Source organism: Periophthalmus magnuspinnatus, chromosome 6, assembly GCF_009829125.3.
Source record: "Periophthalmus magnuspinnatus isolate fPerMag1 chromosome 6, fPerMag1.2.pri, whole genome shotgun sequence".
Classification (NCBI taxonomy): domain Eukaryota; kingdom Metazoa; phylum Chordata; class Actinopteri; order Gobiiformes; family Gobiidae; genus Periophthalmus; species Periophthalmus magnuspinnatus.
This window is the reverse complement of record NC_047131.1, coordinates 19,720,535-19,744,976: the sequence shown is the minus strand read 5'-3', so window position 1 is coordinate 19,744,976 and position 24,442 is coordinate 19,720,535. Positions and strand designations below refer to the sequence as shown.

The 24,442-nt window shown below is 37.9% G+C and overlaps 2 protein-coding genes across 4 annotated transcripts; both read right to left on the bottom strand.

Moving 5' to 3' along the window:
* Positions 1-1,402: 1,402 nt before the first annotated feature.
* On the bottom strand, positions 1,403-7,065 carry LOC117372259 (aquaporin-9-like). Its single transcript, XM_033968034.2, has 7 exons — positions 6,835-7,065; positions 6,617-6,743; positions 4,609-4,746; positions 3,756-3,874; positions 2,725-2,942; positions 1,713-1,892; positions 1,403-1,626 (listed from the first exon to the last, which is right to left on the bottom strand). The coding sequence occupies exons 1-7, from the start codon at positions 6,910-6,912 to the stop codon at positions 1,563-1,565; spliced, it is 924 nt and encodes a 307-aa protein (XP_033823925.2). The 5' UTR covers positions 6,913-7,065; the 3' UTR covers positions 1,403-1,562.
* A 158-nt stretch (positions 7,066-7,223) lies between these two features.
* Positions 7,224-23,510, bottom strand: LOC117372258 (cingulin-like protein 1). Of its 3 annotated transcripts, none has more exons than XM_033968033.2 (19): positions 23,291-23,510; positions 20,404-21,325; positions 20,003-20,097; positions 18,932-19,037; positions 18,408-18,503; positions 18,177-18,325; positions 17,099-17,240; positions 15,478-15,690; positions 14,666-14,872; positions 14,479-14,583; positions 14,186-14,338; positions 13,175-13,345; positions 11,963-12,115; positions 10,295-10,384; positions 8,746-8,829; positions 8,258-8,382; positions 7,994-8,102; positions 7,710-7,873; positions 7,224-7,592 (listed from the first exon to the last, which is right to left on the bottom strand). In XM_033968033.2, the coding sequence occupies exons 2-19, from the start codon at positions 21,295-21,297 to the stop codon at positions 7,523-7,525; spliced, it is 3,126 nt and encodes a 1,041-aa protein (XP_033823924.1). In that variant the 5' UTR covers positions 21,298-21,325; positions 23,291-23,510; the 3' UTR covers positions 7,224-7,522. The 3 variants fall into 3 exon arrangements, with proteins under 3 accessions (XP_033823924.1, XP_055078361.1, XP_055078360.1); XM_055222386.1 differs by having other exon boundaries at positions 20,003-20,070; XM_055222385.1 differs by lacking the exon at positions 23,291-23,510 and adding an exon at positions 22,834-22,869.
* Positions 23,511-24,442: the final 932 nt, after the last annotated feature.

Genomic DNA, 24,442 nt, shown 5'->3' with positions numbered 1-24,442 from the left:
GTTTAGACAGGGATGAACAAGCACAGGGGGAAAAGTAGGCCTCCCACTAAGAGAGGTTTATTCAAGTGAAATTGTAGAATGCATCACACCTGCAGAAAAGGTGCTATTATCCAACCAATACATCTGTACAAGAACTGTGGCTTTATCTGCAGTACAGCATTACATTGTGTAAAATTCAAAAGCAATGTGCCAGAGTCTGTGCTCCGACCCCTTCTGACCTCTCGCTGGTGTTGACATGTTATGTTGATTATTGTGTGTGAAAATTTATGAACATCAAACTGAGCATTTTTTGCAAATAACTTTTAAGTGGATCTGTATAGAAGGCTATTTGTTTCAAAAATGCTTTTATTTTTATCAACTGATAGAAATATTTTGTCATTTTATGGCAAAAGGGTTAATAATTTCATTTTGTATATTTTTTAAGAGAAAACTCTATTGCCTGTTTCATGTTTAAAGAGAGGTATTATACATCTATGGGGTATTATTTGCAAACATATTTAGATCACCATGTTGTGCTTTTATTGTTTTGAAAATACTATATTTGCCAGAAACAAAGCATTAACATTTTTTTATAAGAGTCCCTGCTCTCCACGCTAAGCCACTACCCCTTCAGAGTGCTATCACGTCACAATTGGCATGCATTTAGCAAATGAAACAACTGCACATCTCATCAGGTTTGTGAAGCTGTAGTGTATCGGTTTGTGTCCTGCTTTTGTATATTTAAGGAAAAATGCTATGTGGGAGCATGGGTGACGTAGGCTTGTGAGCTGTATATTGGACAGAACCTTACAGTCATCCACGCAAACATGGATGGATGACATCTAAAACCTCTTCAGGCATGTTTTTGATGAGGGAACAGCATTAAAACATGGTAGAAAGCTCAAAAAAGTTGATTTTGTATAAAACCTTGCAATATGCAACTTTTATGGTGAAAGACCTGCTTCTCTCCATAGATTTATTATTGCTTTGCCTGGAATGCACCACATTATGGCATTGATGCACCTTTAAGTGTTTAACAGTATATTTATTTTACAGTTATAGAAAGAAGAAATCGTGCAAGAAGAAATAAGTACCGTATTTCTTTACACATATTTTCCATCTTTGTTTTACTATGGGGAGTAAATCAATCTATGGTAGGTCACCACAGTCTTTGCTCTTACACAGTTCTGCACTCAGTAAAGACCTTTTCAGAAGTGTTTTGTATAAACTTTAATGTAGACAAAACATTGAAAAAGCAAGTACTCAAAACTGAAGCGGATAGTTTGGGAAAGACAATAAATAGCATAAATAAAAATTCACTCACATCACATTATATTGTATTATAAACACAAAAAATAAAATAAAATGAGTACATAAAAACTAGCAAGCAATAGGAAACATAGCATTTCAAATTAATAGGAAAATACATTGTTTGACTATTTACAATATCAACAAAATGTGAGCAGTGAAAAATGAAGCTTTATAATATGCGTCTGCAGAGAATAGTAGACAGTTCGAGTCAGTGATGTCTGTTGTATTTACATGGGATATATCAACACATGCTTACTGCTATTAGTATCAGTCTAAAGCTGTAGCTGATGGACGTCCATATTATTGAAACTTGTCTCAAACAGAGTGGTGCCATTCCTGCAACAATGACAAAATGTATTGAAAATGTACGGCCCTTTTATTAGATTTTTTTACGTGTTTAGTTCATCAGGATCATTTCATACTTGTCCTTCAGGCTGCTGTCTTCATCTTCATCCTCATCCTCCTCTTCCTCCTCGTCATCTGACTTCTCTGGTGCATCTCGTTTGTGGTGCATTTCGATCAGCAGGTAGTACAGGACAGCGGCCACTACGCCTCCGACCATGGGACCAGCCACAGGAATCCACCACCAGTATCCTGCCGTGCTGGAAAAACAAGAGCATGTCCATGTGTGTATATGAAAACAAATGGAGTCACTTTCCACAGTGGCATACACGTGCTTTGTGAGTAATAAGTATCGACAAGGCAAGAGCATGTGATGTTATATAATGCAATAGATAGTGTCGGCAGCAGGGTGTGGGAAGATGAACTTGGGAAATGATCCCTACTATGCCTCGGTTGAGAAAAATTGGGATTTAACTTGGATAAACCCCAAAACTAAGCTTGGATTAGGCCAGGAATAATCCAGAACTAAAAGTGAGCCAACCAACCACTTCATCAGGACTAAACTGAATTTAAACCAGGACTAAACCAGTACAAGTGTGAACACTCACTTAGTTTTCAAGTGGTTTAGTTCAGATACATTTTTGACTTAAACTCATATAACATTTTACTATTACCATTATAACACCAGACATGTTTGTAATGTGTGCAGTTTTTAAAAGTAATTTAAACTCTTTCAGTGATCTCAACAATTAACAAAAGCTAATGCATCAAATTAGACAAATTCAAATGAATATTTAACTTTTACATCTCATTGAAATCAGAAGTGAATTTCTAATTGTAAGTGAATATTCAAATGTAAGCAATTACATTAATTAGTTTACCATTTTTTCCTACGTATTCAAAGAGATTGTCATAAGAGTGGTCAAAGATGGGATCAGAGAAAGAGGAATTTAAGAGAGAATGCTACAAAGTGGCCAAACTAGTACCCAAACCTGTTTTAATTTCTGTATACACCATATGTAATACACACATGGTGTTAGCTGGTCTTTATTATACCTTAGTGAGACTGTACTATAACCTCATTCTTATTACCTGAAGACCTCAAAGCCCCAGCCAGCCACAGCAGTGAACATTCGAGGTCCCAGGTCACGAGCAGGGTTCAGGGGGTAGCCACAGTTCAGGCCCATAGACACCCCAATAGCCATGATAATAAGTCCAATCGCCAGCGGCTCCATTCCTTTTGGTGCTCCTATGTTTCCTCCGTCAATGATAGCCAGTATACACAAGACCAGCATCCCGGTCCCCACCACCTGCACAAAACAGTTTGGACTGATAACAGGATTGCAGTTCACCACCATACCATTTTCCACTTTGGATGTTCACAAACAAATCTACAAAAATAGAAGTGAATTGTCCTTGTTAGGGAAAAACACACATTACACAATACACATTAGAATTTACAAATTTAGAAACTGTTCAGCTGGGTTCACACTGTGTACACACACCACTAACCGTAGAACAGGAACAACATCTACATCAGGAAGTGTGAACGCAGCTTCAGGTATCTAGGTTATAATGTGCAGATTCTTATGTTGACTGCAGGAATGAACACTTTGGAAATAAAAGAGATTTGCTATAGAATTGTACATAATATATTTCAGTTGTAAACCCTAAACCAGCGCACTCTTTGTACTGGTCCCAAACCTGGATAAATAGAGATCAGTACGGGCATCTGAAATAAAACCTATACTAAATTATAATATACAAAACATAACTGCATAATAAAAGGTAGATGATTTACTTTGACATCCCTCAAACGCTAATGGAAACATTTATTCTTATCAGATCTTTTGTATTCAAAGTAGTAGATTCTTGTTTGGAGTTTAATTCTTTTTTTTTTACCTGTACAAAATACCTGCTACAAACTAGATTAAGTGTAGAATTGACCTGGTGTAAAAAGTTGGGAAATGGGTCATTAAACCTAAATCTGGGCAAAAGTGGGACTATTCTCAGACAAAATGGGCCAATCAATGCTGCATTAGCCACACTCTGCAGTGGAGCCTGATGACACACACTGGTCCTGTAAAAAAAAAAAAAAAAAGAAGCTAAATATCAAAGCTCACTTGGTCAATGAAGCCTCCCAGAATGGACAGGTGTCGCGCTGGATACGAAGCGAATATATGGCCTGTGGCATTGATCCCAGTTACAGATAGAATCCCACTGGTGAAATCCATGAAGGCATCTGGAGGAGGAAAAAATATATAATAATTATTTGTCATTTCTATAGTTATTATTGTCATTATTCAAGTACAATTAGTATAATATAATTCTTCAGTGCTTTCAAAACTCTTTCATACATACCCTGTGCAGGTTTAGGCACTGTCAAACCCAGAAATAATACATTCATGTATTCCATAAAGACCCTTTCCTCCATAAAATAAATAAATAAATCATACTTATTAGACCCAGTTGAACTATGAAAAAATATAATATGCCATTTTAATAGGAATAAACATAATCAAATCTTAGCATATGTATCTTGTATTTATTAAACTGCAGTTATTGCTCAAAAATCATCTTAAAATATGCATTTTTACTGTGGATGGGGTCATCTCATCATAGATCTGACCAGTAACTTGGCCTGGTGTATGACCTGCTTGTAAGTTTGTTGCCGTTCTGTGGAACAATGTAGCCAAAGCAAGAACTCTCCATGTAGATAAGCAAGTGGCGGAGTGTAAAAGTTACATAGTGCTATCTGTTCCCATGTGTATCTTTTAGGTGTTGTGAATGACTAGTGCTATGAGCATATACACCATGAGTGTTGAGTCTTTGGTGGGATAGAACCTGGACTACCTTTATTTTCTTCCATGGATGACAAAATCCCTTCATATTTTTTGACCAGTTTCAACTCAATCCATCTTTCTTTGTGTATGGTCTCTTTTATTGTAACTTTTGAAACATGTGAGGTGTAATTACCGTAATATAACCCAAAGACGGCAGCTGCTCCGGCAAATGCTCCAAGAAACTGCGCAATCACATAAATGGGGAACTTCCAAATTTTCAGTTTGCCCAGAATGACCATAGCCAGGGACACAGCAGGGTTCACGTGCCCCCCTGGGAGACAGGATAAAGCGCACAGTTACAGGGGGTACAGGGGGAGGAGGGGGGGTTGCATGATACCCTCTCCGTCATTAGTGAGGTCACATTTACAAGAGAGCAGCAGAAGGGCAGCAGACCCCAGGGCGGTGCTGGCTTTTGTTGGCACTTTTCACACAATAATAGCTGTATAATAAGAGGCCACCATTCAAGGGAAATCAACAAATGGACCATGTCGTTCAATGCTTTTTTCTGCCATGTTAAGCAGCCCAATGTAAAGGTTAAAGCCATCGTGCAACACTATAGGATGCTAACATGGATTTGTAAGCTAAAAATATATTATCTTCATTAGTGATAATCTACTGAACTGTTATTAAGAGAATGGAAATTAAAACAGAATGATTTGGCTTACAAATTTCACAAAACAAACTGTACAATATAGTGTGTATAGCATACACAGTGTTGTTAAAATGTCACACTAAAAAATTCAGATATTTTTTATTGGATTGTAACTCTTAAAAATGTTGAGATGAGGCAATAAAAAAACTTCTGGGGTAGATGAGTTAACAGTTGATAGTAAAATGTCCTGTCTACATTATTAAAAAGTAATATTTAATCATTGCATAAATCCAGAACAGTATTATTAAAGTATTATTTAAAAAAATATATTGTTTCATAGAATGGTAAAAGATCACTTTTTATTATCTGAAGCCAGTAATGAAGTAACTGGCGAGGAGCATTGTTATTATGATTTAAATTTTTTTCCCAAATAATTGCATTTTTGACCCCCTAAACATCGATGAAAAGTCTAACATGGGGGTAAAGAATCAATCGGCCAAACAAAAAATTTGATAAAATGTGCATCACGACAATCCCTGCCACATAACAATTCAGTGCCAAAACCACAAATTGGACCCTGTTGGGAGAGGGAACAGGACAGTGACAGAGCTCCATGTGACAAGCCTAAAGTTGAATCGGAGCACTGCCTTATGATGAATAGGAAGTCGGCCATATTGGATTGAAATTCTGTTGTCACTTTTACTGCCTTATTATTAAACCTTTTCAGTAACTTTTGTTCTTGGATCAACTTTGACTTAAACATTTTATAAAATCTGTAATTTGTACTCATTTACATTTTACACACCCTTTTCAGATGTTTTGTGTTATAAGCTAAATTTAAATAATCTACAGTTGCCATAGAGCCATGGACGAGGCATATGATCAATCCAGTTTGCAGGACGTTCAGTGCCTGAGGTTATGACTGACCCCGGAAAGGCTGTCCACAACAAATCAATGCACACAGTCATTGGATGTGAAAAGAGGTGGCACGTTTCTCCTGCTACAAGAGCTGGTACATAGCAGACTATATTTGAATTTTACTATTATTGTTTTTATTAGTAGTAGTAATAAAGGGCATGTAGGCTTGTTAGTGTTTTGATTTACATAAAATCAATTCTTTTATGACTGCTGCCCTAGGTTTTAGTATTCATCATGATTATTTTATAGACTTGCAATACAATAAATGTCATAAGCAAGAGTGCAGCCAAGCAATGTTAGGTAATACTGTGTATTAGGCGGGATTACAACACACTTAAGATTCAGTGGTTCTAAGAATGTTGTGGTTTGACAGGGTTTAATCATGGTATAGGCCTTGTTTAGTCATTTGTTAGCATTATATATTTTTTACAATTTCATTTTTGTTTGGTTTACACATGAGTTACCTCAGGTTACTCTACTGTCCTTCAAAGAAAACCATTTTGAACTTGCTATTGGTATGGACAGTTAAAGAATGACTAATATTTTTATATTTTTATAACTTAGCCAGTCATTAGTATTGTCTGTTTACATTTAAGTATAAAACATTAAATGTGAATATAAAATGTCTCACCAGATACTCCTCCAGCCACATACACGCCCATCATGAGTCCAACAGAGAAACCAATATGGACCGTGAGGGGTTCTCCCAGCTGGTTCCGACTCAAGACGGTTTGGGCCACCGAACCACAACCAAACAACTAGAAAAAAACAAAGGTATTTATAAATAATGTCTGATTACAATTATAATGAATACATATAACAGCTGCAAATGACAAAAATGTTACTTACCACCAAAACAAATGTTCCCAGGAATTCAGCAAGAAATTCCTTGCATATTCCATATTTGAGCCCACAGTGTCGCCTCATGCTTATCCTCGTTGGCCTGTTTCTCTGTATTCTGATCTAAACTAAAGATAAAACAGGGCTCCCACTGTGTGATCCTATGGGGCCCGAGCACCGCATTCATGTCCTGTCTCCGCCTTTGCCCGGAACAGCCACTCAGTGCAGGACATTGATCTAACTTTGATACAAGCATTTACAGTCAAATCCATTGAAAAGTTGCCAAGTTGACTGATAGCATGTTATTGTAAATAATGCATTATCCTTATGGAGGACAATACAATTGATTATAATAGTTTGTTTACTTTCCAAATATTGTGGGATGTGCTTTTTTTCTTCAAATTAAGACTTGGTTTTATTAGTTTTTCGATTTTCACAGTTTGCATAAATTCACACAAATGTACAATAAGTTATCACACAAAAAGCATTATGCTAAACACAGTCTTTTAAAGTTCACATGTTGGTCACATAATAGTAGTTATCAAAGTTACCACAAGAGGACAGTGTCAGCAATCCTCTCAATGCTTGACAACAGCACACCTGAGTTTTTAATAATGTTATTTGGAGATATTTAAACATGTAAAATATCATTAAGTTCTTGATTTCTTCATTTAACTTGATGTGTTTTCTGTGTGGCTCAGTCTGAGACCAGATCATTTGCATCGTCCAAGCTGTCCTTTATAAGAGCAGAGGGCTTCTTCTTACGCCTAAAAATGAAATAAGATATAATGTATTTTTTTCTTTTTACACAGAATCCTTAATTTCTAAATGCCTGAGGACTTACTGAAAAAAAATGAAAGTGTTTTATTTTTTTATTTTTTTACCTCAGCTCATTCCTGAGAACATTCATCTGATCCAGGAGCTGCTCGTTGGCCTCTGTCTGCTCATCCAACTCTCTCTGCAGTTTCTTCTTGGCGTGTTCCAAACGCTCGATCTCCTCCTCCGCCTCGTCCATCTGCCTCTTGGCCGTTTTCAGCCTCTGAGTCAGCTGCAGGGGGCACCAAACTCAGCCACAAATCTTGTACTTTTGCCTTTTCTCCATTATTTAAATCTATGCAGTTTAAGCTATCTATAAACTACATATTATAATAATATAAACATATGGTACCTGGTCTTTCTCAGTCTGCAGGTTAATGTTTTCCTCTTCTGCGTGCATCTTCATTTCCTTCACCTTTCGCTCCATTCTACGGTTCGCTTGTTGCAAACTGTTATTCTCACTGGCAGCCAAAATAGAAAAAAGCATTGTTGCTGTCGGTAAATACAAATGATGACTTAACTAAACTTAATGTCAGTAGAAGCGTCATGTCACTATTATTAATAACACTCATACTCATTTTAGAACTGGTTTTAACAACGGAGGTGGTAAAAGTACCTTTCTTCTGCTTGGAGCCGCTCCTCCAGCTCCTGGATGCGAGAGTTGAGTTTGGACACAAGAGAGTCCTGGTTGGTCCGCTGTGATCCCTCCAGATGGTTCACTCTGCATTTCAGATCTTTATTCTGAATGCATTAAATATAACATACTATTATTGAGCAGACAGAGTTTTGAATACATCTATAACTCATCTCTTTATTTTTCTACACACTTGACTCCACTTCTCTAACTACTTAATAGCATTTTATACTTAATATTTGTTCAGCAATTTGTGTAGTTATCTAACTATAGTTGTGGTAAAAACATTTAGTGTTGAATAAGATAAGTTGTTTTCTAATGAAATATAAGTTGTTTTTTTGTATATGTATTCCAATTCAGTATTAGAATTTTGAAGTAAAACTTTTTAAGGAATGACATTTTGTAAAATCAACAAAAATATCAATAGAAAAGACTGAGAGTTGAAAGTGAAAAGTGTTAAGGGTCCGTGCCTGTCTCTCAAGGCTCATCTTGTCACACTCCAGGTCCTGTCTCAAAGTCCTCTCCTGCAGCAGCTCTGTTCTCATCTGATCCATCTATCACAACATACAGGGGAAACAACAAAACTTACATACACAGTATTAAAATATACTGAGAATATTGTTGTATTATATTGTAAGATAAGAGCATCTCCTCCACCTCTTGTGAGGTGTCTGCAGTTGTTAGTGACACTAGACAAGCTAACATATTGGTACTTATAAGTCTGATCCCAGTCGCCCAGTATAATAATTAAACTACAAATAAATAAATAAATAAATAATGGATTTATTATTAGGGACACAAAAAATACAACAACAAACAACACTGCTGTAGTGCCACACAGAGCATAATGCTTACACACCGGGTCACGACTAATGAGTAGGTAGGACATTGAAAAGTTGCCAGATTAATTTTCCCTACGGAAATGCAGTCTGGTCTGAAGGCTGTGGTTCTAATAACATGAAGGGGCCCACACAGGGAAGTCTCAATGGAGGCTCTACAATAGTCAGCTGTGTTTTTTTTCCTCTCTGCAAAGAAACCAAAGCAGTGCTTTTCACCAATTAGTTCGCACTGCTCACATGAAGGTTGGCCTACTTTATAATCTTTTTATATGAGAGATGATGAGGCTATAGCAATGACATCATGTGCTTTAACTAAAGAGAATGAGGTCATGCATGCATAAAGAAGACCCTATGTAGACAACACCATAAATTAGTAATTTGAATGTAAGCTAAAATAGAGCTTAGGATGCTTTACACTTGTCCTGGTTTGGTCAGAGCACAGATGAGTCCCGATAGAGATAATACATTGGATTTATCATTATTTATTTATCTATTTTATTATTATTATTTTAATAATACATTGGATATATATGACACCTTTCAAGACACCCAAAGCATTTTACATTCATTCACTCTCACGCTATTGTAGCCAAGGATGCCCTCCCGCCAACCACCACCATCCACACCACATTCATACTCGATGTAGACCTGGTTTGGTTCTGTTCTAGTCCTGCTCAGGTTTAGGTCTGGACTTAGTCTTAGCTTAATTCCAATTTTGATGTGTGAGTGAGTGTGAGTGAGTGAACAAACCCTTAGTGGCTTGTTTACATAAGGTTTTCAAAATAGTATATCATTTTAATAACTTATAGCAGCATGAATGACACAACTTCATTACTAAATATGTCGTCATTGTTTTTCTTTTTACTTTTGCAGCCAAGTGGCAAAGTTTGCAAAAGTTTATTTTCTTTACTAAATGTATAAAGTAACACCACATTCCTACAGTTATATTTGCAGCAAAGTATGAGGTGTCAAAATATTCAAACTATCCTTCCTAATTTCCTGGGACTGTCTGCATGCACTGATCAGCAGGTTTTAGTGTTGGGGGGAATTTGAGCCATAACATCTGTTTATAATAAAAACACCAACAGGGCTGGGCGTCGCACTTGAGATGGACTGTCACTTTGCAGTTTACAAGATTTATGTTGAAGAGGCAATAATAGAGAAATATGGAGCAACTTGCCTGCTCTTTGATTTTGTCCAGCCTCTCCATCAGACGGTCAGCACTGCTCCGCTCGTCATTAAGATCCTCCTGAAGCTGACTAATGCGGGTCTGGGAAGGGAAAATATGTTGCACAATTAGATTTATCTAGTATTGAGGAGATGTTGTTTACAGAGACATAATTAACATATGGTTTGTGGTCAGGTTCACAATAAACTAAATGTGCCAAAGAAGTTAGCTTGTAGAATATTTAATTATTCCCGTTGTTTATTGTTAAATTTGTATTGTGGATGCCCCTCCTGGTGAATAACAGCTACATGACATACAACAGCAACTTTGATATGGCAGTATATCAGAAAACTAACAAAACAGAGTAGGTATTTTTTGTCACGTCATTTTTTTAAACTAAGGAGATGCTAAATATTGACCAAAAATAGTGGTGGAAAAAGCACTCAATTTTGTTACTTAAGTAAAAGTACAGATACCGATAAGATAAGTATAAAATAAAAGTAAAAGTATCATATGAAAAAATCTGCTCAAGTAAAAGTATTAAACTTAAAGAATAAAAAGTATTTCACATAGATTTTGAGGTCTTACAAGGGTTCAAATGTAGTGATTTTCATAGCTGTTTTTATTCGTATATTTTTGTTTCCTCAAATTATGAACGTGTTACAAATAAACCCTTCAGCCTTTTTAGCAGGTCTCATACTATAATAAAAATTTTATTTTTTATTTTTTTAATTTATTTGTTTATTTGAATAGGGACAATGCACATTAATCAACATTTCTGTAAATGCGCCAGTATTAGCTATACAGCTAATTTCCAACTGCAGTCCCTATGGCAAGATGTAAAATGCCACCACACATAAAATACAAAATATGTATTAAAAGTTAATTTGGTTATTAGTAAAATGTGTTCGCTTTTAGTCCAGTTTAACAATGTAGTGGAGTTGAAAGTACAGATACCTTCTCTCAGATATAGTGTAGTAAAAGTAAAAAGTATCCACTTTAAATCTAGTCAAATAAAGTACAGATACTTTTTTCTGTTACATTCCATCACTTATCAAAAATAAATAAGCAACATAGTGACTACTTTTGTTACAATTTTTATATCAGTAGCTTACAGTGGACATAGATTCAGTAAAGCTCTTTAATATAAAACTAGAATATTGGATGTAACCAGTACATATTCAAATTGTCTTTACTGTAATAAGCTTTGCTGTAATAATGCAGTTATCCTATGTTAGGTGTGAATGAAAAGTCCCAGCCACAGCAGGACCAGCTTTAGCCTTGGGACTGGTCTGATAAGTTTGACTGTAAACATGAGCGTCCTCAGATACACAGAGTCAACACCAAGCCCAGCGGGTCATGTTTGGAGTCATCAGTAAAACAAACAAGGCTGAGCTGTGAGAGACTGCTGCCAAGACGGGTTCTGCAGCAATAGGTGAGCAGGGCATAGACGCAACATAATATTAGTTTATATATGAGAGTCTGAAAATGAGCAAATGCAATAGGGAGGGCATGCAGTGGCTACTGGGAATAGCTACTGATCTGTGCCATTACCGCCACACATCACATAGGCATTATACATAGGCATATATTTTAGAAAACTCACTTTGTCTAATCTCACGACTTTATTTTAGATTTGAATCTGACGTGAACCCACATGACATTTTAGGGTATTATTACCTCCATGAGTTTGACCTGTCGATCCCTGTCCTCTGCTGTGATTACGGTCTTCTGCTCAAGCTCGGCTACTCTCTGCTCCAGCCGCTGACCTATGACCTGCGCCTCCTGTTGCTCCCGGCGACACCTCCGCAGCTCCTCTTCCACAGGAAGCAGCTGGACATAAACCAGAGCACAGCATAAAGCCAAACTCTCAACTAAGAAATTACTCCTGTCAGATAGTTATAGGCTCTATCTGTCCCATCCCCTACCCACTGCTAGGGGTGCAAGAGGTCAAGAACAGAGCACCCAGGCAGTGTAAATATTGTTGAATTCAGTTTTCGTCATTGTCATATTTTTGTTGACTAAAACAAAATTAAAAGTAATGGTGTAGGGCTGAAATTCAACATGTATTGCGATTAAAAAAATTACGTTTCAGGACATGTTTGTAAACTACAGGATTAGCAGGTTTTTATGCAGAATAAAACAGGAGTTTTTGTTGTTTGTGGAGGAACTTATGGTACTTAAAAAATTTCAGCATTTGCGATTTGCTAATTGCGTCCATTCAGTTGCAAAATGAACACTGATGCTAGGTCCCCCTTCTCCAGATTCATAATCATGAGGATGAAGGATCACCCTATTCTGTATGAAGCAACCAAGACAAGGAGAACATGCAAACTCTGCACAGGGTGGCTCCATATGGTTCTGAAATCATATCTAAAACCACGCTGAACTAGGTTTGGGCAAGACTAACTGGAGGATTTGCCTATTGTGCATATTCAGTTATTAAGCACTTAGTTTGTAGTGTTTCAAAATTTAATAGTACAAGAGTGTTTCCATGAGGTACTGCTGCAAAAAGAAAAATTAAACATGGATATTTCATGGGGGAGCCACAACACTGACACTGTAACCCACTGTCCGATGAATCAGAGCAACTCAAAACGGTCCACACCTCTTCCTGGAATTTATTAGAGGTCGTCACATTACAATGATCGGAGGTGAAACTACTCTTATAGCAGATTGGTTTATAATCACTCATAAGCGTTGTTTTCAATATGACTATTTATTTCTTGTTATGGAAAGAAACCTGAAATTGTCTGAGTAAAAAAAAAACTAAAATGATTATTTGTGATTCCAAAAGAGAGATTTTTCAGGGTGGGACAACTCTTCTGTCTATAGTACTGACATTGTAACCCACTGACCGGTGAATCAGACTTAACACACAACACTCCACACCTCTTCCTGGAGTTTTTTGGCGGCCTGTCGGGACTTCTCCAGTTCTGCCCCCTTTTCCTGCAGCTGCCTCCGGAGCTCCGTCAACTCCCGCTGGCTCTTCTCTTTGGCTTCGTCCACTTGGCTCTGCAGCACATCGGTGGACGCCTCACACTCCTCCATAATACTATTCATCTGAGTTCACAAAGAAAAACATGTTGGGGTTTGTACAATGCACGTATCAAGAAAATAACAGGGAGGTCTACTCAGCTCAAAGGAGGAAAAACACAGACTGAGGCTATTGTTCCACATGTTTTAGAGGGTTAGCGAATGATTCATTACCGAGGGTCAGATTTTGCCAGCAAGATAATACTAAATACTATGATTGTATCTGCATCCAGTTTTACCTCAATTGTTTAAAGTCAATGTTGGGTTCAAAATTGGATAATGGTATGAGTCCATTCCATCTTTTTATTTATTTGTCATTTTTTTCCAAGTTCCATCTACTGATTGGGGTAAAGTAGGTAGTGAATCTACCCGACAGGTGGATGAGCCAGTACCAAAACAGTCTGTCTGCATCAAAACAAATATGGCTGCTTACGAAGAAAAAATTAAAGAAAATCAAAGAGCAAAGCATTAAACTCTTAATTTGAGATGAGCCTTAAGATGAGCCATATGATAATGAGAACTTTCATTTCACAGGTGTCACTGAAAAAAAAAAATCTGCTCATGCTTGATCATGTTTGGTTCTAATGTGAGAGGTGATGGAAGGCATGCGTACAAAAATTACAGAGATATCAAACTGGACTTGCCAGACAAAGTAGGTAGTCCAACATAACAAAAATATATAAAATTGGTCACAAATTGTCACAAATGTTCTAAGTCATAAAAAACAAATATGCCACTTTAAAAAGCATAAGAGCTGTTATTGACATCTTCTATAAACCTTGAAATCTGATGTGTTAACATTCTGACTCTCAAGTACAACAGGAAATCCAAGCCCAAACGGACACAATGATAGTTCATGTTGCTGACCTTCCTCTGGAGCTGCTCGATGGTCCGGTCCTGTATCCTCCTCTCATCCTCCAGCTCAGCTTTAATCCTCCACAGCTCCTCTATCTGCCTCCTCTCCTCCTTCAACTTCTCCTTCAGCTCTCTATGCTCGTGGTTCAGTTTGGTCAGCTTACCCTGGATGGATACAATCATGTTATAGTACATAATAAAGGACTTTGTTTAGTCTTTTTTAATCACTCAATAATCACTGACTTGTGATCTGAAATTTTAATGGACTTCTTTTACCACACTCAATTTATAAATAACGGAATTACCTGCACCTCCTCCAGTCTCCCGAGCAGACACTGGTTGGACTGGCACATTTCCTCCTCGTTCCTCCTCACGTCTTTGAGTGTTTCCTCGAGCTGCACTTTCTCTCTCTAGAAGTGGAATAACTCCGGGGTCAAACACATCTTCACAGGTCACTTCACTAAACCTTCACAGTGTTTCATGTGCACCCACCTCCAGCTGTTTGATCCTCTGCTCCAGAAGCCTCTCCCTGGTTTTGAAGTCTTGGATGGTCTGGTTCAGCTGATCCACCTTGTTGTTCAGGTCCTGGACTTTGGCCCTTAGATGATCTTTCTCCTGAGTGACCTCCTTCAGCTGGGCTTTAGTGGTACCCCTCTCCTCTTGGATTTGTGCTTTCTCATGGCCCAGAAGTGTATTGCTCTGTATAACACAATAACACAAACTAGTTTAGGTGACACCACAATACGATTTAAGGTGTGCTATGACATTAAAGATGAAGGGTCTGGGTTGCTTGTCTTCATGGAGACATTAATGCTTTGCCTGGAATGTTCAACAATATGCTATTAAACGTACAACTTACATAAATGCATATGTTAAAGCCAAAAAAAACAAAGAAAAACCCTGTAATTTAACAAAGGCAAAGATAGTGCAGTGAAATATTCCAGGCACTGGACCACTGGTCTGCATATGGGGGATTAATTCCTGTACTGAATATGCAAATGTTGTAGTATATGGTTTGATCACAGTCATTTACAGTGATTAAGGTTCATACCACTAATTTCTTCAACAATCCATTTATTTTTCACTTGGGCTCATGGGTGATAGAAGCCTGCCCTGGTGCTAGGCCATATTTGGAATATACCTTGAACAATGGCCAGTTATTTCCAGGGCTAATATGCACACACAGAAAACCAATAGCCAATATATGGGGAGCCCCATATATTGCCATTATTAATATGTTATTGTATTAATTTTAATTGTATTAATTTGGTTTTACTGACCTAAGGTGCAAATATTCTAGTTACCTCTTTGGCAAACTCTAAATCCTTAAGGAGTTTTTCTATCTCCTGTTCGTATTCTTCCTTCAGAGCGGTCATGTATTTATCATGTGTCTCCACTTCGTCTTGCAGCGCCCCCTTGAGGGCAGTGAGCTCCCTCTCTCTGTGATACAGCACCCCCTCCTGCTCCTCTTTGGCATGAAGCACCTCTTGGAAGTCTGCACGGAGCTGCGCCATGTCCTGAGGTACAATTCAACAACACTTTGAGGAGCAAGTTACTGATTATGTTAGTGGTTTAATCCCAGCTACATGCTTTTAAAAATGTTTTTACAAAACATTTTATTTATTAGGCATCTTTCTAGACATTCAAGGTCACCTTACAACTATACAAAAATACAAAAGCATTATTATAGAACAAAGTTAAATACAGTAGAAACATACAGTTAAAAGCATGCAGTTAAAAGGCGACAGTGCAGCTATGATCTGGTGGTGTGGTGAAGTGAATAAGCCAGTCTCTTTTAAGTTTAGATTTGAAGTGTGGGAGTGAGTTGATGTTGCTGAGGTCAGGAGGGAGGGTGTTCCAGAACTAGTGACGAGGAGGGCAGAGGGAACAGAGAGCTGGAGAGAGGAGGAGGAGCAGAAGTAGCAGGCAGTTGTAGCAATGTGGAGGTGCTCAGAGAGATATGGAGGTGTGAGGTTGTGGAGGACTTTGAATGTGAGGAGCAGGTTGGATTTTATATTGAATGTACTGTGTGAGGGGGAGCCAGTGGAGCTGTACGATAGGTGTGATGTGGTTGATGGAGCACGTGAGTTTATGAGGGAGGAGAGAGGGAGTGTGGAGTTTGGTTTACTGGAGAGGGAGAGCTGAGTGTGATCCGTGTAGCAGGGGAAATGGATATGGTGTTTCCGGAAAATGTGAGCAAGGGTGGAGAGGTAGAGGATGAGCAGCAGAGGACCAAGAACAGAAACCCGGGGAACACTGGTGGTGATGGACACTGGATGAGAGGTCAAAGATTTGAGTTGAATGAACCGGGTGATATCGGAAAGATAGGAATGAAACCAGGAGAGATATAAATAGAAGAGGGTTGGTTAAGAAGGTTGGTGTCAAAGGCCACACTTAGGTCAAGCAGGAGAAGGATGGATAATGAACCAGAGTCCGCAGAGAGAAAATCGTTAGTGGTTTTGAGAAGTGCAGTTTCAGTGCTGAGATGAAATTAAGATGAAAAAAGTTATTAAAGTTCCTTAGGCACCTTACCAACTATGCATGTATTCCTTTGTATTCCTAAAGTGTATTTTACTTCCCCCTACTTCCTTCTGAACATGTGGCTTTATAATCATTGCAATATGCTGTCAACATGTTTAGTTATACATCTTTTAGGGATAAAAAGTTAAAACATTATTTATTTTCTACATAAGAATAGAGATATATGTGCATGTTTTGAAATAAAATAAATGGAGTGGAAGTATCTCCATGAAGTAGGTGGCACCACCAGGTGAGATCTGTGGAGAGGTGAGGCCAATCATAGAAGAATGCATGTTTTACCAGATATTTTTAGCTATAAATGTTCCTCTAAAATGTTCTTAATACTAGCCTTGCAGCCCTTGCTTTTGCAGCTGATGTTGATTTGGACACATGGTTTTGTTTTACCTTAAGGAGGACTTCTTTCTGAGCATTTATGATCTCCGCCCTTTTGGCTTCATCCAACTCATCGTGCATTTCGGACAGCTGCTGCTCAAGGTCTTTCATCTCTGTTTTGGATCGCTCCCTCTCCGACTTCATTAGGTTCAGCCTGGAAATGTCAAAGAGATAATAAGAATACCAATCTGGGTTCCTGCTATGTTCCTGTATAGATAAGAATAGATAGATGTACATTCACACCCAATGTTTGTGACCTTGATTTCTGCAATGTTGTACAGTGTTTTTGGTTTGGGTCAAAAAAGTAGTACTAGTAGAAAGAAGTAAAGCAAGTAGTAATAGAATTTAGTAGTTGTAGTAAAGCTAGAAGTAGCAAGTGAAGAAGTAATAGAAGTATCATTGTAGTTGTAACCATAGCAGTACCAATAGATATAGTAGTTGTACTGTATATTCTTGGTTAAATTCTATGTCTTTGCCTATGCCTTCTATGCCGTTCCCTTGTTTGAGTGTTTCTGTTTGTGCATCAGTACACCATATAGATACAACCATTGATAGGCTAATTATTCCGTTTACTCCATGCCTGTTGTTGTTATTAGGTTGTATGAGTTTTTAAGTAGAATTCTACACTCACAACATACCTGATGCACATGAATGCTGGTTACTATAGGTTAACATAGCAACAATCTACAATCCTTAGTAATACCTCAGTCGTGTTACAAAGAAACTTGTGACTTTAAAAGTCCTAAAGAAGGATGAAGACACTGATTACTACTTCAGGAAAGAGGTGCAGATGTCTTATAAAAGCACTAGACCCACACAGCTTCAACCTCATCAAATTCATCGAACATTTTGAATATGATGGCTGTAATTGTATGGCCTTTGAGGTGCTGGATTTCAGTGTCTATGACCAGATCAAAAAGTTTCAAATTCTTTGTGAAAATGTATATATTGTGGGCCTCTTTAGAGGTTTCAAACTGTCTCTGACTTTGTTGCACTAACTCTCTTTTTACTTGTGTATACATTCGGATAATTTGAACAATCATTATATTATTTGCTCATTAGCTTTGGTGATATTTGTGTAAGTCCCTACTCATGTTTGGTTGTCTGAAGTTGGGCCTCCATCTCACTCAGTCGGGTCCTGAGTCGGGACAGTTCATTTTGACTTTGGGCCAACTCATCCTGCAGTTTCTTCTTATCTGTCCTTGACTTTTCAACTGCTTTTGCCAAAGTCTTTTCATTCTGCACAAGGGAAAAACACAGAGCATTCCATAATCATTATATTGTAACATAATATATATTCATTCAAGTGTCTCAGTTGTACCTCCAGCTCCACCTGTAGTCTGATCTTGAGGTCAAAAACTTCATCTTCCAGTGAGGTCTGTCTGCTCTGCAACACTTTCACCTCTGTTTCAAAATTCTGAGTGCAAATAATGTACAGTAAGTTATGTGAAAGCTTAACAAAAATCATGTACAATAGAAAATAAGCAACACGTAATAAACAACAACAACAACAACAATATTTTATGCAACAACTCATCTAAAAAATATGTGTTCAACAAAGACATTATAATTTGACAAGTCCTTCACTGCAGCTCGGGCAACTTGTCAGAACACTGGGCCATAATGTGCTCTGTGCATATGGTTTAAAAAAAAAAATCTCCATACAAATTCTTTTGCAACAGTTTTCTGGCATTATAACAATAATTAACATAAAATTTACATTACATTGTATTTTTTGTACTATTTTGTGCTATTATGTGCCATGTCCATGACTTTTACTTATTCTTCTTGTTGGAACACTATCACACCAGTGTTTATTATTTGATCATGCAACAGGTCACTCACTTTCTCCTCCTCCTCCACATTCTCCGCTGTCCTCCATTTTAATCTGTTTATCCGCTCCAGCAGAAGCTTCACTTTCATCTCAGTCGTGGCGTCATTGTCAGTTGTCCTGAAAAAGCAAGTATTTCCCTTTCACTTACGGACCAAGCAGGTGTGGTGGAAGAGGCACTCTAAATCTTAGCTCAATTAAAAGTACTAGTATTCCAAAATAATGTAACTTGAGTAGTAGTTAAAGTATAAGTCTTAAAATACCATATATATACTATGGACTACAACTAGCCTTGGAAGTGGTACTGCTGCAAATATAATTAGCCACCACTATTACCACATATAAAACAAATATTTGATTACAAGAAAAAGCTCAATTCTTGTGTATAAATGTAATTATTGTAATATAAAATTATTTTGTATTCAAACCTGCTTTGGTAATACAAAAACTCACTTCAGCAAATATTTCAGCCCTGATAGTCTTTAAACTTTCCCTTATTATCAGTGTGAAGTCCGTGCTCTGCATTCCTCAGCGATGCACTTGAATTCACACAGCTGGAGAGGCACTTCCTTATCTCACAACCTCAAGGATCCACAAACAAATGACCACAAGAAAGAACTATTGCCAGCTTTTAACTGACCTATTATGTAACTGAGTTTTACAGAATTATGAGTTGGTAATTTGTACTATATTGGACTACAGAATATTACGTAATGTTACAATGGCATTCGACCATAGATATTTCTGTTCCTCTGAATCAAAAATGATACAATGCAGTATGTAACTTTCTGGAGGTAGCAAGTCATCAGCATGAGTTAAAACCATACTTTCCCCATGGAGATAGATACATTTTATGCCATATTGTGGAGGATTATAGCCAAACGAACAATACTTCCATGGAAACAAGCAGGAAGAAGCCCTACCTTAGGCCCAATAAGAGTCAGCTTTGTGGAGATGCAATTATTATTTTAGTCTATTTTTGGCATTCTGTGGCTTCATGTATTGACTACATTTTTGTTAACATTTTGATAAGTCATTTTTAAGAAACACACATGAATAGTTTTATTGTTGCTTTGACTGCTTACCCTTCCTGTAGATAGGCGAACAGCACTTGTTTTGCAGCGTCTTCAGTCGGATCCACTGTGACTTCTTGCTGCCCTTTCAGAAGATCAGGAGTGACCTGGTTAGGGAATATATGACCAATAAAAACAATAACATCTTCACTGATAACGCTAGTATGAGTACTCATGATACAAATCCAAAATAGAACTAAATAATACGGTATTGTTTTGAATTTTTGATATTGTTACTCTGTACAAATATGTCAGACTGGATTGTACTCACTTCTTCCATTGCTTTGTGATTTTTCTTTTATTTTGACAAAATTTTGCAACAAAAACAAAATGGTATATCAACATATTAATAATGGAGATACTATTGTAGCAGTTATGTCATGATATTGGATTTCCTTAAGTATATTGTTTACCTGAGCATCCCTTTCTTCGCTCCCATCTGTTGGATCATTGTTGGACCTGGAGGACACTGAACGCTGAACCAATCTCACTGCCTGCGGGGATATTATTTCTGCTCCATGGCTTTCCGTCAGTCTACTTGGTTTAACATCTTCCCTCTTTTTAACTACAGTCCCCTCTCCACTGAGCAGTCTGGCCCGGGCCGAACCAGGAGGGTACACAACAGCTGGAGTCTCCCCTCTCACCCCTCTGAGGGACGATGCCCGACTGGAGGAAGAAGATGATGAAGAGTCAGAGGCCCGCCCGCTGTCCACACTTCGAGACCTCCTGCACTGTTCTAGATCCAGTCTTGATCTTGGCCCTCGCCTTCCCCTCTGCTGCTGACTGTTGTTAAACTGACTTATGAGTTTGCCCACAGACATGAATGGGTCTGTGTCTACGATGTTTGGAGATTTAGGAGGTTTTTGCCCTATTGCAGGGGGTGCTTCATGTATTTCTATACTTTCAGCTGGTAGTGGGATCCTTGGTTTTGGTGCATTACCATTGAGTCGCTTTGCTACTTGTGAAGGCAGAAGTATACTATTATCATTGCTGTCAGGGTTGTAAGGTCTCAAAATCTCAGGATGCTTATGAAAATTAAAAGTAGGGGATCCTGTGTTTCGATTTGTTGCAGCTGGAGAGTGTCTGTCCTCCCCGGCCTTCCTTGTTGTTACCCCCGGGTTGTATCCTGCCTGGTGAGTGATGACAGAAACGTCTCGAGGGCTCTCCTGGTCTGAACTGTTGAGAATCACAAATGGCTGGCCTTTGATGCCTTGGACTTGAACTCGGACTCCAAACATGCCGTCCTGACTAGTGGGACTCCTGACCACCCTGATGTCTGGGGAACTGTTCTGCCGACGAGACTGCATGATTGGACTTAGATGAACAGTCTTTTACCTGTAGAAATAATAAATTTTTCTGTATTTGAATACTTTTAGTCTATTTTGACAAAATATATCAATGTGATATATCTTAATTATAACAATACACGCCTTAGTTTCAGTTTGTACTATCAAACACTTTACAATGCATTATTCATTCACTCCCCACACAGTGGTGGTATACTATTGTACCTCCACCAATCACTCACTCACACTCTACATTCATACAAGCAAGATGGGTGAAATGTCTTGCCAAAGGACACAACAACCGTTTCCACTAGAGGCACTGCTGCTCCAATGTGGCATCTATTATTCCCAGCTGTTTAGCTTCTGAGATTTGATGTAATCGGGCATTGACAAGAAAATTGCTACAAATGCATTCTTACTTAAGCCTCAGTTGAACCCTAGTTTAAGTTTTTTGTATTGTATTTTAGTATTTGTATTTTAGTATTGTACTTGTTAAATACTGTTTCAACCCAAACATTTTACTATGCCCAAGCTGAATGCATGTTTTGTTTAGTCTTGAATTACCCTGATTAGAATTGAACTTACTGGATCAACATTCATCGCTCTATTGTTACTGGTCTGGACATTGCTTGTTTTTCTAATATTGCGCTGCTTGTTTTCCTTCATCATATTCCCACCACTGAACAAACACAGGTTAATTTCATGACATTGGCAAGCCCAGGTGGATCATGGGAAAGTGAGAACCCATCAGGCTGGTCAAGCAAAAAAGTGGTGTTTACACAACAATGGGCCCAAGTCTCTGCAGTAACAATGACTGATGACGGCAGGGACAACATAAAGAGAATAAGAGACACAGACAAGAGGCTGATATTGAGGCTAAATGAAGACAGTTAGTTCAGTGTGTGAGTGACAGAGGGGGATTGTGCACAAGGACCGGAGCACAGCATGACGAATACAACTGCACAAGGGCAAGGGCTGCCGTCACCCAGTTACACTAGAGACCCTGAATTATAATGAGGCACAGACGACTTTTGATAACTAAAATATAGATCTGCGAAAAAGAACTTACCCACTAACTAACATCAAAATGAAAAATATAACTTAATAGCCTATGTGTTCATTTCAGAACTTGATCCAATGTATGTTGGATCACACACAAAAATAATTAACATAAATGCCTTTTAATGACAAAGGGCATTGTTGGCCTGTGCAAAGGGGTTTAAAGGATCTAATAGTGAAACTACAACATTCATTTACAATGTCAACACACTAGATATACAAGAGTTTACAGATAGCCTTCTCCTACAACAGATATTTGATTACAAGAAATACTTCAATACTTCTTTCATATTGATGTGCTTAGATATATGGGCTACATAAATGTGCCATAAATCAAGTTGTCTAGAATGTCTCACTGCATTCAGTTAAATCTATATCCATAAAGGTAAGCAGGTGACTCCAACAGGTTCACAGTTCACAGTAAGATGCTATTTTTATGTGCAGTTTAATGACCACTAAATGAATAGCCTAAGTTCAATGCCATATTGTGGAACTTACCAGGCAAGGCCATCTCTAAGGGGGCAAGTTGTAGAGGATCTCCCACCAGAAACTTCTAACTGTGCAATCTGTCGGATAGATTAAATCACCCTGGCCTATTAGTCTTGCATAAACTTGAACGCACCTCTACAGTAAAGTTGTGGTTTAAGTGAGGCAACATTTATTTAGCTGTGTTCTTTATCCGCTTAGACATGAACAAACAGCCCACATTACAAAACGCAGGACACTAGGCTGGTTTATGTAGCCTAAAGTTTTTCTAACCCATAACTGTATCCGGCAGATAAAGGTAGCCTACATTCCTGACTTTTTCCAAAAGGAAGTCAGCTTTCTGTAAATTGTGAAAACGTAACTTGGCACTAAGTAAGCAAGAGTAAGGTGTTTACGTATAATGAGCTTTATATCTAATGACTGTACCTGTTAAGTTTTCATAAAAGGTAGAAAAACAGTTGGCACCTACCCGGCCGGCGTGCGTCCTGATGAGTGTTATCCGCTGTTGGAGAGGCACAGGACCATCCCGCAGCGAGATGCCTTCACTGCGCGCTCCTCCGATCAGACTTTCCCACTTTTATGCAAATTAGGCCCGTTATTGATCCTTAATGAACGTGAAAAGCTAAGTTAATGCCGTGACAATAGGGCTGCCTCCCAAACGTGTAAGGGAAATGCAAGGTTAATACTCCAGTGATTTTAAAAGTTTGTTAAGAAAACTGACCACGCCCAGGATGTAAAGTTCTGTCAGTGGGATCGAGCAATAAAATCCTCTCAAAGACAAAGCAAGGACCAGCCAATGGAACTAGTGACCTTTTGTTGAAACAGCACAGAAGTCTAGATTTGTTATCAAGTAAAAAAAAAAAAAAAAACATAATGGTTAAAACTGCTTTATTTCAATATGATTTCATTTACGTGCTCTAGGGGATAATCTACAAATGTTATGATTCTGATTTAAAGCAATTTTTTGTCATAATCTACAATGAAAATTAATAAAGCCAATTAGAATCCAAAAAATATAGGCTTTAAACTCTCCAAATGAAGAGGACTCAACCTAGCAAGAGATAAGGATATTTATAACTAATGAAACAAAACCACAAAAGGATACACAGACACTGCATTTGTAAAAAGACATTTATTGCTACAATTTTGTTATGACACATGCCTGTAGGCTACTTCAAACTGTACACATACTTTACAGTATTTCAGATTACTTTTAGGTGTTTTTTTAGGTGTGTTGAGCATTGTTCATGTTATAAGGAGCAAAAACACATGGGGACATATTGCTCAGAAAATATGGCTACTTCTAGAAAAAATAAGAGAACAAATATAAACAACAATGATGATGTTATTACAGATTAATACTTAAAATATTTGTATAAAAGATAACTTAATAATTTACAAAGGACATGACCTTGCTCTAGTAGCCATAGCTATACAGAGATGTCGAGATGTTACATTTGCCAATGCTAAAACACAAATATATAACAACAAATATACTGTATACTTTGTAATGCACACACATTAGGGACATTCCTGGAGATAGTTCATTCACAGAATGGTCAAAACTCCTGCAAAACTCACTCACACAAACGCACAGGGCAAATGAAATCTTAACACACAA